Below are 15,069 nucleotides of genomic sequence, written 5' to 3'. Positions count from 1 at the left end.
AGCAGTTCAAGTTGGGGACTGCATGACTGCCACTCTGTTTCCAACAAATTTGATTGGATTGTTCCATGTGTTGGCAAGCGCGCACAAGCTCCTTCATGGTTTATCCCTTTCTCCGGAGTCTACGGAGTGTGCGCAGTCTCTTTGCGGTCTCGCGGTAGGCCGATCTCGCCTCCACCCTTACAACTGGAGCATTTGGGGGCGCATTAACGAACCATGATAGCTTTTTAAAACCACTAGCTAGCGGCTAGCTGCTTGAATCACCACCTTTGCCCTTACTTTTAGTGTACAGTGATCCCCTAGAACCCGCGGTCGCCGCAGGTGGTCAGTCTGCAGGCCTGACAGATGCACAGCTTGAAAACGGCCTCTGAAACAACTGAAATGGCAAAGACAGACCCGACGATGTCTGAGGACGCGCCGATGCAGGCGAAAGCACATTCCCTCGATACATACTGGGGAAGAGTGCGGTCCTTTCAGCAGCGCATGAACCCGCTTCTGCTCTTCGCGACAAGAACAGAAATAGAAAGTGCCAAGGAGGTCGCTGCGCTAGCCGACGCTGGCAATTGGAGCGCACTGCGCTCCCGGGGGGTTACGGAAGAAATGCTGCAATCAAAAGTTCTCCTTCGTGACGCCTCTGTGAACCACAGCAACGGCAACGTGCTGCATCCCCTCTTTCGGCTTGCGGCTTTTGCCCCTGTCAACATTCCCATTTGTGCAGGTATTATGGGCTGCGTGCTGTACAGACCTGTCGATTTTGGGGCAGCACGAGCCCTAAAATGCCCATGTTCTCATTCGCTGTAAATGCCGTGGGCAACCGAGGAAAATCCGTATAATCTATCCCTTTCCGTGTGCATCGCTTATATTTGTGGACTCAGGAATGCTCCTTACGGCTCCCACAGCTGCGAACAGCGTGTTCTGGCAGTGGGTTAACCAGACATACAACGCCGCTTTCAACTACGCCAACGGCAATCGGCTAGACGACGAGAAGCAGAAGGAAGAGAAAAAGACAGACGTCCTCAAGGGCTACAGGCACGCAAAAGCTGAGCACTGTTCCTTGCACGTCAGGGCTTAAACCGTAGCTTCTAAAAGGGCTAATCACACGTTCCAGCCTGAGGCAGCCTTCAGGAAGCGTCTAGCTGCCACTTGTGTCGAGCTGAGGGATGTGGCACCCTGTACAGGTGTCTGGACTAAACCTAGCGGGCTTTAACACGTGTTCCTGTAGGCCAAGCATTACAGTGCTTGATTGTCGCTATGGAGGGCACACGAGACTTCTGTCAAATGTGCATTTCTTAGGATATCTACCCAGCCTGACTTCGCGCATGCGCATGTATCCGGCGGCTAATGGCCAAAGGGGAAAAAAGGCTGCGTTGGGGTGTCAGGCACCCGCTTTTCCTCGTGCACCAGCGTCCTTTGATTATTTCTTTGCGTTTCTGCGGCTTGGCACAGCGCGGCGGTCTTTGTCTCGGTGGGACTTGCGGTGGGCCTTAATTGCTGGCTCAAGAATCTCAATGCTCGACCATGGGTGCAAAGAATCCTGCAGGGAACTATTCCTTTCACGGCTGTTGCTGGGGCTAACGTGGCGAATGTATTTTTAATGAGAGGTCACGAATGCATCTCTGTGAGGCCTTGAAAGCAGCGCACAGGGGTTGAGCGCTTTGCCGTCACTGCAGTGATAAGCACAACGGCAGCGCAACAGTAAAGGACCCTGTAGCGTAGAGCAGTATTTCCAAAGCTGCTGCAACCTTTTCGCAGCTGGTACTGCGTGCCTGCATTTCCAGAGTCACCTTTTCTAAGGATCCAACCCCCTGAACTAGGCACACGTCACCTTCCTATGTGCTTTGCTCTTGGCTGCTTCAGGGCATTCCCGTCTTCTCAGAGAGTGGAAGGCCTCTAGGTGTCTCTAAACGGGCAGGTTTTGAGGCCGTTATGCAAACAGCGGTCTCAAGATTTGGTACGAAGTGTTCCTGTTCTCCACAGCTTTTCGCGTGCCCTTGTCGCTCCACATGCTTGAACTGGCTCATGCTCCCCTCTCTGTCTCTCTCCATATATGTATATATATATATATATATATTTAGGCGTCTGGCTCGTCTTTCTTCCCTTCTTCCATTGAGCTGTATGCTGGCTAGGCGGGAGGTCCCCCAGTAATCCACGCCTCTATATTAAATGCGTTCTACAGCGTTGTAGCGCTCCGCTTCTTGCCAGAGCGAGGCCTAGACAGGGTGGACAGTGTGTCGTTTCTGATATGCGTGTCTGGATGACTGGTTTGCAGTGCTGCCGATTCCGGTTCTGTTGTTTCCAAGTCCAGTCATTTCTTTTTTTAGTATGGCGCTCCCGGTGACACAATCCAACGCCTTTCTGAGGGTGCGTCTGCCTTGCATTCTTGCACAGCTCACTGGCCAATGCTGTCCCCTGGGAGACACACTGTGCATACACCTACTCTCGTACTTGCCTTTCGAGCGCTGCATTGCACCAGCGTGACTATTGGTTTTCTGCCCATATTTTCAGGTCCTCACGCAGCTCTCAGTTATCTATGGCTGCCTCAACGTGGGGCTTCCCATGGCTGTCGGCATATTTCCCTCTACCGTCAAAATTGCGGCTTCGGAGTTGGAGCCGCAATTTCATGATCTTAAGGACTCCGACGGGACTCCCGTGACGCATGTGATCTTCAACCGTGGAGTATAAAGGCAGCCGAGGATTTTCAGATCCTCCGTTGTGCCGTCTTTATCTGTTTTTCTTCAGCATACACCTCGCTACAAGGGTACAAGTACAGTTCAATAGTGCATGGAGCAGCCGAATGTTTTTGCGCTGCCCTGCTGTGCCCTGGAGTGTACCCAAGTGGCCTTAGCCGGCCAGTATGCCCTTCGAGTGCCGGCTGCTCGTTCAGCGTTTCTTTGCCCCGCTGTGCTTGGAGCTATTACAGAGCTCATCAGAATGATGTTTAATTTGGAACAACATCGCCAGCAACAAGACCGTGCACGCCACAGAGGGCAACAGGTTGTTGCTGCTGATGCTCGCGGCTCGGAGTGCAACCGTATTTGCGCAGCGGCACCTGATGTGGACGAATCACCTTCTTCTTCTCACAGAATATGAAGAGCGTCGTGGTTCACAGGTGGCGCTGCATACCCTGTCCCTTTCAAAATGACCTCTTCTCCGCCTGATGCAGGACGCGGAGGTCTCCCAGCGTGGTTCCTCAAACAATGGGATTGTGCACCCCGGCCCCGAGCGGGGTCGAGATTGGTTCAGACGATATTTCTTTTGAATGCTGGGCATGAGTGAGCGCGTGCTGTCAAAACTTTGTCATGGGAATTTTTTTTTTCAAACCCATTGTGGCAACTCCTTGACGTCAAGGCGTGCCCGCGATTTGTGGGCTGACTAGGACCGTTCAAGAGATCCGCCTGCCGGGGTTATCTGGCCACAGATGAAGCACGCGAACACCGCCAGGGGATTTGCCCCTTTCCGATATACCTATATCCCCGCAGATACCTTTTTTGCAAACTTAAAATTTTTATCTTATGTGTTTTGGATTCAAGGCACGCAACCAAGTTCCTCTCTGAGAGAGCAGCATTGAGTATCCAATTTTTCGCTGTTAGAGTCTTCTAAAGGAGACACTTTTAACCACCAAACCAATAGCGTTACTTCATCAAAAGTTGAGGGGAAATTCCTCACAAGTGCTCTATTCGTTGCCCTCATCCCCCACAGGGTTGCGCCATGGGTGAAGGAGGAACAGTCAAGGTGCTTGTTGCTAGGCAATCTGCATATACAGAGCATTCGCTCATGATTGCACATGGGACGTTGCCCACTATTATGCAACCCTCATCCTTACGCTATTGAGCTAGCCACCTCATGTAAAGCTCCGCCAAAAGTCTCCGTCGAGGGACACGTAACTCCAGGCACAATGCAAACTTGACAGAATGTTATTCAGTGATTCTCATGAAATATCCAGCCTTCCCTTGATCGCACCCATCTGACTTTCTGACCTAAGGGCAGAGAGGGATAGCTACGAAGCGCTTAGCCGCACTCTCTAAGAATTCTAAGAATTTGGAGCTACCTACACATAGCATCTAGCTCTCAAGCAAACACCATTGCGTCGTTTTGTATTGAGGTAGCAGTACGCTTCGGCAGATTTGGTATGCGAACAAACAAATATACTAGTTTTCTTTTTGATTCTTCGCCAAGTATGCTGGTGAAATCGAAAAGTGATTAAATGCAGCATACCCGATAAATCCAAACTCGGCAGCAAGCAGGATATAAGAATACATAAATGAATGAACCAATTCTCAATTAAACTCTTAATTGTGTTTTGCTACTGCAGTAGGAAGTGACCAAGTGTAGCCTGAGCAGCTTTAGGTACGCCGGTCCAAAGAAAACTGCGTTGGAATGATAAGAGGCAAAAGTTTCCTGCATATGTCCGTTTCCATGGCCCCCAGCCGGTTCACATATATCTCGAATTCCGGGTTACTATGCCCATTTGGTGCACTTGAACACGAATGGATGTACAAGTGGTGTGAAGATTTAGGCCCTTGATTAGCTGTTGGTATCCACCTACAGCTTTTTGACACAGTGAAACGACTGCACGGCACCACTGAGTAGGTATTATTTTCTTGAGCTGTTGGTTTTCTTCGGACCTTTCCCTCGGACGGGCTCGTCTTGCTGCGCTTGCACTTTTGCACCGTTTACCAGGAAGCTAAACGCATGATATTCTGGGGTAAAGCAGCAAACAAACCAGATTTCAATCGCTGTGCTATGCAACTGTGAGGGTGCTTAAGAGGCGCGCCATGCGACGCAGAACACAGAAACTGTAGTCCCTAATGGGTTGTCTCTTCAGGTACAGAAGAATTCCCCAATTATAAAATGAGGCAGTATGTAGCCAGAGCTGAGCTATAGTTCCTATTTAAAACCCTATTTTATTTTTTGGGTAGGATCTAATGCTGTGAAAGTGACGGAGGGCTTCTCTAAGTCTCCTTTTGTGTGGAGGAATGGACCGACTTTGCTGTGGCTCGAGCAGGTGACAAAATAAGCTGAAATACGCATGAGGCATGTGCTTTTAGTTGTGTCAACCTTCAGCTCTTAAATAAGTAAAGTTTGGGAGAATTTGAAACGGGCAAATAAAAAATAATCGCCGAACTACACAGGATCTGCATTGCAGCCCTCTGCCACTACAGACTCAACGGACCACCTAAGGCCACCGACGGAGTAAAGCCCCAAAGATGTGCACTGCGCCCTTTTCTTCATTCATTCGGTATCTCCCTCTTTTATCCTATTAACTTAATTTTCTAATCCCGACAGAATTTTCACCCCGTCGGATTACGACCACAAAGACGGCAGAGAGCATGGCGTCCCCCTTCGGCCATAATGGGCCGGACCATCATGCTGCCAACGTCCTATGCCATGAGCTAGAATATTCTCGCAGCTTTTCTCTGACAGAACAAGCTGAAAAAACTTTCGGTGCATCATCAGGTGTCGCTCCGTTCGAGTATCAAGCCAAGGAGCACTTGATGCGTTTTTCTGTCGGTGGAACGGCCGTTGCAGGTGTGCTTGGTAACTCACCAGGGAACTCTCCTCTGGCCGTAGTCACCAGGGAAGCCTCTCACCTAGCACATAATCCTCTAGCGAGTCGTCAGCTCGAAATGGAAAGCGACTGTGGCGCCGTAAGCCCTAGAGGGATACCCGACCATGCCTCAGAAGATCACTATTCAAATCTTTCCCCTCAACAGAGGAATACGCAGGGCCAATTCAGGCAATTCGTATCGATTGATATCAGCGAGGGGCCGCCCAAACGGGAGGATCAGCAAGAAAAGCGGCAGGAGGCAGAACCCGATACTGCGTTTCGGCTTCATAACGCGCGCGCGCACAAGTGGTGGCAAAAATCAGCCGATGCAGGACAGGAAGCGTCGCAAATTGCTGAGGATGCTTTCGCAAGAGTTAAATGCTGGAGAGAGATCTTTTCAGCGCTCACTGGCATGCATGGTGTGTATGTGCTTGCGAACTTTGCTTTTGAAAATCCCGCTGGCGGACTGTGCTCGCTTTTTTGCTTCTTTTGTTCGGCATTTGCTCAATTCGACCGAAGAGCTCCTTCTTACTTTTTAACAGCCCTATTGTCGTTCTGCTTTGGGATTGTTGTCGCCGTTTCTCGGTCCACGGCCGTACGCGGTTTCGAAGCCTTTGCCCAAAATGCGATCCTCCGAAGGATATGCGTGACACAAGTCTCTCTGCTGTTTCTTGCGGCTGCTGTTGCCAGTATGCTGGGCCTGAGGATCATGCAGCTCCACAGGTTCCTACGCGAGCCAGGCGTGCTTATTCCGCTGCAGTGCCGCGAATCTGAGGCAGCCGCAGGAATGGGGGGTCCAGGAAACACAAGCGAGGTGAAGACACTTGACGCGAAAAAGCATGTTAGGGACGACTACCAAGAACAGAAAGATGCCATGGGATATGGCAACCCAATCGGCTACATGCAAAGCCGCCGTCATTCGTCCGACAGCGGCGAAGCTACCACGTAAAGACACTGAGTGGCCGAAAATGCCATTTTGTTCGCTTTGAACGATAATTTGTTTTGGCATAGAGTTTTAGCTGCGTCGCATAGGGCACACCGGCACCCACACCAGCGCATCTCAACGCCCCTCCTTTCATCATGCACTGGCCACTACATTAAATCAGAAAGGGCACTGGGGAAGGAGGGGCAGCGGTGTTTCCGGAGAGCTTCCTCTTTCAGCTGGGGCTGATCGAAACGGCAGATTCGTATTAACGGCGATGCTCGATATACCGGTTCGTTGCGGTCTGGCAGCAACTCCAGACACGGTGATCCATGTTGCAGGAAAGTAAGTTTGTGAGCCTTGTGCTCATGCAAAACTATAAATAAGAGTTGTTTTGCTCTAAGGAAGGAAGGGAACGCGCGGAGCTGGAAACTGGGGAAAGCGTCGAAAAAGCTGAACGCCTTGATGGTGTACTCCGGGGGCATTTTATTCGACAGAATTTCACTAATCAGTGTACACACAAAAATGAGCGAAATTAAGGGTATTAATGATGTCTATTTGCTAGAGCGACGGCAGTTACTTCACAATCTACGCGCAGCAAAGACCTGACGGCCGTTGCCTCATAAATTGCACATATGAGCCAGCGCACGAAATTGAATGCTACGCTGCCGGAGGCGCCTTTAGCCCCTTGCCGGTAAGAAGCAAGGCACAAAAAGCGGGACCTTCTCAACAAGAGCTGGTGAAATTACTATTTGTCGTGCTGCAAGCTGTCTAGTGCAGGCTGCCAAGGTACTCGGCTACTCCTGCTGCGGTTGGATTCATAGCTTTCTCGCCCTTCTGCCAGTTGGCTGGGCAGACGTCGCCGTACTTCTCGTGGTGCTGCAGAGCGTCTACCACTCTGAGAGCCTCATGAACGGAGCGTCCTATTGAAAGGTTGTTCACAAGGGCGTGCTGTACGATGCCCTCCTTGTCAATGAGGAACAGTCCACGCAGGGCCATACCCTCCGGCAGCAGCACGCCGAAAGCCTTAGAAACCTCCTTGGTAACGTCTGCCATCAGCGGGATCTGAACGGGGCCTATACCGCCATTCTTTAGGCCCTGAGAGCGCCATGCGGTGTGGGTGAACTTGGAGTCAATAGAGCAGCCGATCACCTGCACGTCTCGCGCCTCGAAATCGGCAACGGCCTTGCTAAAAGCCAAGATTTCCGAGGGGCAGACAAAAGTGAAATCAAAAGGATAGAAAAACAACAAGACATACTTCTTCCCCTGGAAATGCTTCAGCGATATCGTGTTGAAGCTCCCATCTGGCATCACCGCCTCACACGTCACATCAGGAGCCTTCGAACCCACAAGGCACGCCATTTTCGTACAAAAGAAAGGATCAAGAAACAGTGTTTAAGAGAAAAACAAGTACCTACCTACACACACATACCAATGACGCATTCCTGCATCCTTCTCCCCTGCCGGCAATCCACACACACCCGAGCAGACGGTGGGGGGCAGGGAGCAGGCGGCTGCTGCTGCCGCACAACCGTATGAAGCGCTGCGCAAAGTCGCAGCTTGCCCCACTCCGCCCCTTAGTCGTATGGTCGTAATAGTGCCTCCCCCAAAACTGGCTATTCGAACGAATGTTTTCGAGTTCGGAATCGTCATTGAACCTGCTTTAACCGTGCTAGTGTGTGATCCAAGGATAGGGGATACACACCCCGTCGAGTTGTACTGTTACACGCAGACCCGGAGTGTTGCTAGGCAGCATCGATTTCGTGTTTCTGTTCGCTTCTCGTGATTTTCCGAGCAGCAACCCGCCCCGCAGGGCCCTTTCGCTCTCCCTATGGGAGCCTCCCCGTGGCTGAGGTAGTTTGAACCCTCAGCCATCGCTAAAGGAGGGTGCTTTGTGCCAAGTTACGCCCTCGTTCCCGTCCGAGGCGACTCTTCGTGGAGAAGGAGCACGCAGCGTCATGGAGGGCTTCCGGGATGCCACCAGTGGGTGGCTGCTGCCCCCCCTGAGGTGGACGCCATCCTCAGCTGTGAAGGGGCTGGTAGCTGCAGGAGCTCCTAGCGGCGTTTGCGAGCAGTCAGCAGCGCCTTTCTGGATGCCTTGGGATTCAATCCGAGAGGATCTGAATCCGTGTTTCGAGGATGTCACACTGCCGCTCTTCTCTCTGAGTATCCTTGTGCTAACAGTACCCTTTTTGATTCGTGCAGCTTCCTCTGCTCCGCGCTTGCTGCTCGAGCAGCAGCCGCTGCCGCAGCAGCGGCTAAGCAATTTGGACGTTTTGCGAAATACGCTGCTCGTCCTGTGTGTGCTGTTGCCGCTGGGTTTCCTGGTGGGGTCCACCGTGGAGCAGCACCTCGCCCTCCTGCGAGAGCAGCAGCTCTTCCTTTTTTTATCTAGCCTCTTCTTCGTGGCCTTTTGGATCCTCCAGAGACTGGCGGCACGTAGAGGGCACAAGCAACACGCCTGCCTCCGCGTGTGCTTGCTCCTCCACTTTGGAGGGCAGCTCTGCAGGCTGCAGACTGCCCTCCGCCGATGGCTCAGAAGCGCCTTCTTATGGACGGCTTTCCTCCCCTCAGATGCAGAGACAGTCGTCCTCGTGCTTTCCGAGCTGTTTCTTCTAATTGCCTTCTCCATCGTCGACTCCGACACTGTGCGTAACAAACACTCTAATGCGCTTGGGCACGCCTAAAAGAAGGTTTTTCAATTGAGCCGCTTGGAACGTAGGGGGGAAGGGAGGAAAAACACGAGAGTACTTACAGGATGCCGATGTCTACCAAAGGACAAAGCATCCTCCGTCCAAGCGTGTCTGCTCCTCCCTATTGCAGCATGTACAGGCGTGAATACTGGGATATATATATATATATATATATATATATATATATATATATATATATATGTACATATGTATATAGATCTGTATCCGCGTGTTTTACTTGCCGTAGCTAGGTATACAACGTTGGTTGCTGTCGCTTCTTTGCCTGCGTCCCCGCCGCATTCGCTGTTGTGTGCCTGGATACGTCTTTTTTTCTTTTTCTATTTTTATACATCTCTCTCCCTCGCTATTGCCCTCTCTATCTATCTGTCCCTCTGCCACGCGCTCTTCCTCTCTCTCTCTTACTGTATGTGTATGTATATATCTATATATGTACGTATATATGTATGTATATATTTATGTATATATATACATATGCATATATGTATGTATATATGTATGTATATATGCATGTATGTATGTACATATGTATGTACATATGTATGTATATATTTAAGTATGTGTTTGCATGTATGTCTCTGCATCATGTGTTCCTACTGCATAGGAGCCGCTATTAGGTGAAATTGCGGATGGGGGCATTTCTTCATCCCCAGAGGCTCGCGCCTCTTGGTGGAGTCTTCTTACATTCTCTTGGATGCAGCCGCTCATCGCGCGAGGCAACAGACAGCAGCTGCAGCCGTCAGACGCTTATGAGCTGATGCCACAAGACACGACGCAGGTGCGTTCCTCCTCTGCCTCTCTCTGCATGCCTAGCGCGTTGTTCTTATTTCTTGCCTATTTCATCTTTCAGTCTCTCTTCGTTCTCAAATGAGGAGCCTATTTTGCGTCTACCCTTGTTGCGTTTTTTTAATGCGCGTCTACCCTTTCGCATTTTTTTAATGCGCGTCTACCCTTTTTGCGTTTTTTAATGCGCATCTACCCTTGTTGCGTTTTTTAAATGCGCATCTACCCTTGTTGCGTTTCTTAAGTGCGCGTCTACCCTTTTTGTGTTTTTTAATGCACGTCTACCCTTTTTGCGTTTTTTCAATGCGCTTCTACCCATTTTGGGTTTTCCTTCCGCCCTTCGTTTGCCTTCTCCCCCCCTCTTCCGTGTCTGGTGGCTTCTTCTTGCTGCGTTGCGCGGCTTCTTGCCCTTTATCGCGGGTGCCTCTTTCTCTAATCTGCACTGCATGCGCTGTTTCTCCCGTTCTTTGCACAGGCGCAAACAGAGGCTGTGCTTGCTGCCTGGGAAGCGGAGGTGGAAGCGGCGGCAAGGACTACGTCGAGGGGTGGTGGATCCGAGCATACGCGCACGCGTGTTGTACCCGAGCGAGTACCTCCATCGCTCACTGTCAGCACAGAATCTAGCGAGACTTCCGCAGCTCTCTTGAGGCCAGAGGCGGAGGAGAGAAATCCTGGTGCCTCGGCTGCGCGAACTTCGCTCAGCAACAGCAGCAGCGGGAGGGTCAGTTTGTTCAGAATCCTCTGGAGGACATATGGCGGCATTTGCGCTGGCTCTGCTCTCCTAAAACTCGTGTACGATGTGCTGCAGTTCGTAGGACCTGTGGTGTTGCAGCAGCTAATCCTCTTTTTGCAGCAAAGCTCCGACTCGTAAGTAATGCGTCCGTGCTAAGGGGCGCTCCTGTGGCAGTTTTGGCAGTGCGTGCGGAGGCACTGGCCTCTTTGAAGTTTGGCGTAGGCAAGGCTGCTGTGTGAGGGTTAAGGGGCAACAGGGTGCGTATGTATGGTCTCCCTCCCACGTACGGTGGGGGACGTCACAGGATGCGGTGCCAGCATCTTAAAGGGTTGAATGTCGTGTTTATATATATATATGTATATATATATGTGCGTGTGTGTGTGTATGATTATATACATGTATGTGTGTGTATGTGTATGTATGCATCTATATGTTTGTATGCATACACATGTTTGTGTATATATGTATTTATATGTATATATATGTATATACACGTATCTATATATGCATTTATCTATATATATGTGTGTTTGTGTGCATGCTGCGCCTTTTGATTGTTGTAGAACGGTGCCGTCGCCTCCTTTGGAACGGGGTCTGTTGTTTTGTGGGTTGCTGCTGGTGGCGAGCGTCACGCAGACGGCCGTCCTGCATCAGTATTTTCATCGGCAGTTCCGTCTTGGCATGCGTGTTCGGGTAGCTGTTTCAGCTCTCATCTATAGAAAGGCTGTAAGAATTCAGCTAGGGGCACCGCCGCCTTCTTCTTCCTCCTCCTGTGGCAGCAGCGGCATTGCCAACAGCAGCAGCAGCAGCAGCATGAACAGCAGCAGCAGAACGACAGGCCAGTACGTCAATCTGCTGGCTGTGGATGCCCAGAGACTCCAAGATGTGATGGCGTATCTGCACATTCTCTGGTCGGCACCGCTACAGATTACGATTGCCTTGTTCCTGCTCTTTCGCCTGCTAGGCATTGCTGCCTTCGGGGGACTGTTGGTGATGCTTCTGAACGGACCAGCGACAGGTGGGAAGTGCACGTGTTGAGGGAGGGGGGGGCGTCGGCTGCTGTTGTCTGCGAGGCTTTAGCGTCTGTTGTGTTTTTAAACGGAATGGGGAAAGGCCAGTGGAGGGTGAAAAAAGGGGGGGTCGCTGTGTGCTGTCTTCTTCTTCCACTTTGACTGATGTGCGCTTTGTTCGCAAAAAATGGTGAGCGTGCATGCCGAAAGCTGTTTTCTCGCGGGGCAGAGAGCGGCGGCTCTTGCGAGTGGGGGCTGGGGTGGTGATAATGGTGGTGATGATGGTGGTGATAATGGTGGTGATGATGGTGGTGGCCGCAGGCTGGATTGGCCGCATTGCGACCCGCATGCAACGGCGGCTGATGGGGATACGTGATGAGCGGAGCACCGCATGCACTGAGCTTTTAAGTGGAATGAAGGCGATCAAGATGTATGCCTGGGAGTTGTCTTTTTACTCTCGGATCAACAGCATCCGCGAACGGGAGCTGAACGCCTTGAGAGTCTACTGGAGGCTTATGGTTGCTTCTCGCGCGCAGTGGCTTGTGGCTCCAGTGTTTGTTTCCATTGCCACCTTTGGCAGCTACGTGCTGCTTCATGGAGACTTGGACGCAGCCACCGCCTTTACTGCAATGTCTCTTTTCAACATCCTGAGGTTCCCCATGCAGCTGTTGCCTATGACGGCGAACAACACGCTGGAGGCGAAGATTGCGCTGAGTCGGCTGCAAGCTTTTCTCGAGCAGGAAGAAGCGCAGGGTTTGCCCCCCCTAGGAGACAAGCATGTAGAATCGCCAGTGCCTCCGCCCCCAACAGCGCAAGGGCCGTCGCAGCTTGGCAGTGTCTCCCCCGGCAATACACGCATGCAACGCGAGCTGTCAGTAGATCGCCGAGAGCCTTCTTTCGAGGGTTTTCCCGCGATCGAGGTAGAAGGCGTTTCCTTCGCATGGCCTAACGGCACGCCGCTCCTTAAAGACGTGTCCTTCAAGTGTCACAAGGGTGAGACTCTTTTACGAGAAAAAGCAAAGACGTCCCGTAGCAGGAGGAAGGCAGGGTAGAACCTTGTCTTTGTGGTATCCACCGTTGAATACCGTATTCCGTGCTGTCTTTTCTGAAGCGCTTCTTCTGCGCGTGCTCGCTGTCTGTGCATGTACATGATGTGCATGCCCATCCTATACATGCATGCACAGAGAGCGGTTTGAGGTGTGAAGACGTACATGTACGGCACGAGGCGCTCCTGCCTTGCGGCTGCCCGCCTGCCTACCTGCCTGCTTGCCTGTTCCTGACCTGACAGTGCTGCGCGTGCTCGTGAGGTTTGCGCTGTACGCTCAGGCGAGTTGGTTGCCGTTGTCGGGCCTACAGGTGCAGGGAAAAGTGGCTTGCTGTTGTCGCTTCTTGGCAGCACTGTGCGTGTTGCACCCCGCCGCGGGGGAGCTGCGCGCAGCGGCAGAGATCAGCCTCCAGCAGCGAGTTCTTCAAGCTTTTCGCCAGGTTCTCCCCTCTACTGCGACCAAACGCCCTTAAGCAGCGCCCGCATGCTGGTGCCCGGCACGGTGGCCTATTGCAGCCAAGTTCCCTGGATCCAGAGTGCTACGCTGAAGGAGAACATTCTGTTTGGATCTGCATTCGACGAAGAGTGGTGAGGAGAGAGACCCCACAGCACCAACGCGTCAATTCTCACGCGGATCTCGACTTGGTGGCGTGTTGTGTTCGGCCTAACTCGCCTCGCTAAAATGTGCCGCTTTCCTGCAGAAATACATATCCTGCACACACATATATATAAGTATATTCATGTTGCTGCATATACATGTACATATGTATATATACACATACATCCACTCACATATATCTCTATGCAAGCATGCAGCCAGCGTCCTTTGGGTCGGCCAGTGCCACAATATAAGCAGTTTGAACACATGTGCGAAATTTCGCCACCCTTCCGTTCGTTCGCTTTTGCGGGGAGGGAGGCTTTTTGGGGGGGCTCTTCCCGGCAGAGCCGATCGTGGCTTAATTCCCCTCATCGAAAGGGGTTGCTTTGCGACATCACCACTGTTGCGATCTAAAGGTACTTCAAGGTGCTCGAAGCATGCGCCCTGCTCCCCGACATATCCGTGTTGCCTGGGGGAGACGAGACGGAGATCGGAGAACGAGGCCTCAATCTTTCTGGTGGTCAGAAGCAGCGAGTTGCTCTTGCTCGCGCAGTCTACCGACGTTCCGAAGTGTACATGCTCGATGACTGCTTGTCAGCAGTCGACGTGCATGTTGCGCAACACATTTTCTCTCAGTGCATCAAGGGCCTCCTCCGGAACGCTGCAGTGCTGCTCGTTAGCCATCGGCTTGCAGTGCTTCCAGACTGCGATCGCGTCTTGTTCTTCTCCAGCGGGCAGCAAAAATACTTTGGGCGCTTGCAGGTGCGATTCAAGACGCGAAAAGCAACGGGGATTAAGGGCGCACCTGCGGACTGGCATGTGCTGTGTGATCGAGCTGGCTCCTCCTGAACCTACTATATGGGCAGGCAGGGAGATAGATGACATCTTGGTATCTGTCTGTCTCTGTCTCGATACATGAATATAATTATGTACATAAATATAATTATGTACATAAATACAATTATGTACATAAATATAATCATACATGCATGCATCCTTATAAACGACCCGAATTTCATCTATCCATGCTCACAGAAATACATACAAATACAAATACACACGTATATGTATACATCTATATATAGATCCAAGGGCACACTTTTTACTAGGCCTCTTTTGCGCTTTGGCAGCGGCTGCATACGGTGTAAATGCCGTTGCGTACGTGTCGTGGCTGCCCATGCAGGAAGCCCTCTCCCTCTCAGATTTTGCGGCCTTTGCGGCGAGCCGCGCTGAGCAAGCCGTAGACGAGCAGGAACCATTGGAGGAGGGCGTTGCAGAAGAGGAGATTACGCAGCAGACTTCCGAAGACATCGCAGCGCACACCGCTGCCATGGACGCTACAAGCCGCAGGACCACAGAACAGAGGTAAAGCCTGCAATTGATTTCACACGCAATTGACGCATGCACCGCATGCGTCAATTGCGTGTGTGTGTGGGTGTGTGTGTGTGTGTGTGTGTGTGTGTGTGTGTGTGTGTGTGTGTGTGTGTGTGTGTGTGTGTGGTGGTGTGTTTGTCTGTCTGTCTGTCTTTTTGTGTGTCTCTCTTCTCTTGGTGGTTCTCTCTCCCTTTTTGTTTTTTTGTTCTGCTTTTTGTGTTGTGTGTGTTCTGTTGTGCGTCCGTGTTTGGTGTTGTTTTTTTCTCTCGTTGTCGTCTTGGTGTCTCTCTTTCTGGGGCTTCTGGTGTTGGTTGGGTTGTGTTGTGTTCCTGTTGTGTGTGTCTTTGT

General features: G+C 51.4%; 4 protein-coding genes across 4 annotated transcripts; 3 read left to right on the top strand and 1 right to left on the bottom strand.

The window, feature by feature from the left end:
- Positions 1-342: 342 nt before the first annotated feature.
- LOC34618356 (probable mitochondrial transport protein fsf1) lies at positions 343-2,679 on the top strand. Its single transcript, XM_026338415.1, has 4 exons — positions 343-715; positions 873-1,026; positions 1,444-1,615; positions 2,503-2,679. Exons 1-4 carry the CDS (start codon positions 343-345, stop codon positions 2,677-2,679), a joined length of 876 nt encoding a protein of 291 aa, XP_026194200.1.
- A 2,648-nt stretch (positions 2,680-5,327) lies between these two features.
- LOC34618355 lies at positions 5,328-6,816 on the top strand. The gene is made up of 2 exons (XM_022731690.2): positions 5,328-6,441; positions 6,578-6,816. The coding sequence occupies exons 1-2, from the start codon at positions 5,328-5,330 to the stop codon at positions 6,814-6,816; spliced, it is 1,353 nt and encodes a 450-aa protein (XP_022590043.2).
- Positions 6,817-7,238: 422 nt separating this feature from the next.
- On the bottom strand, positions 7,239-7,829 carry LOC34618354 (2-Cys peroxiredoxin BAS1, chloroplastic). The gene has a single exon (XM_022731689.1). The coding sequence runs from the start codon at positions 7,827-7,829 to the stop codon at positions 7,239-7,241; it is 591 nt and encodes a 196-aa protein (XP_022590042.1).
- Positions 7,830-8,052: 223 nt separating this feature from the next.
- On the top strand, positions 8,053-14,693 carry LOC113147540 (multidrug resistance-associated protein 1-like; the record flags this gene model as incomplete). The annotated part of the gene is made up of 12 exons (XM_026338412.1): positions 8,053-8,180; positions 8,351-8,454; positions 8,585-8,835; positions 9,158-9,301; positions 9,783-9,956; positions 10,437-10,828; positions 11,258-11,443; positions 11,492-11,712; positions 12,026-12,752; positions 12,993-13,337; positions 13,764-14,185; positions 14,433-14,693. Coding segments are annotated over exons 1-12 (3,355 nt in total), but the record flags the coding sequence as incomplete, so codon positions are not given.
- Between the last annotated feature and the right edge of the window lie 376 nt (positions 14,694-15,069).

The sequence above is a fragment of the Cyclospora cayetanensis genome, unplaced genomic scaffold, assembly GCF_002999335.1.
Source record: "Cyclospora cayetanensis isolate NF1_C8 unplaced genomic scaffold, CcayRef3 CcayRef3_contig_26, whole genome shotgun sequence".
Lineage (NCBI taxonomy): Eukaryota > Apicomplexa > Conoidasida > Eucoccidiorida > Eimeriidae > Cyclospora > Cyclospora cayetanensis.
Note: the sequence above shows the minus strand (reverse complement) of the source record. Positions and strands in the feature narration are given on the sequence as shown.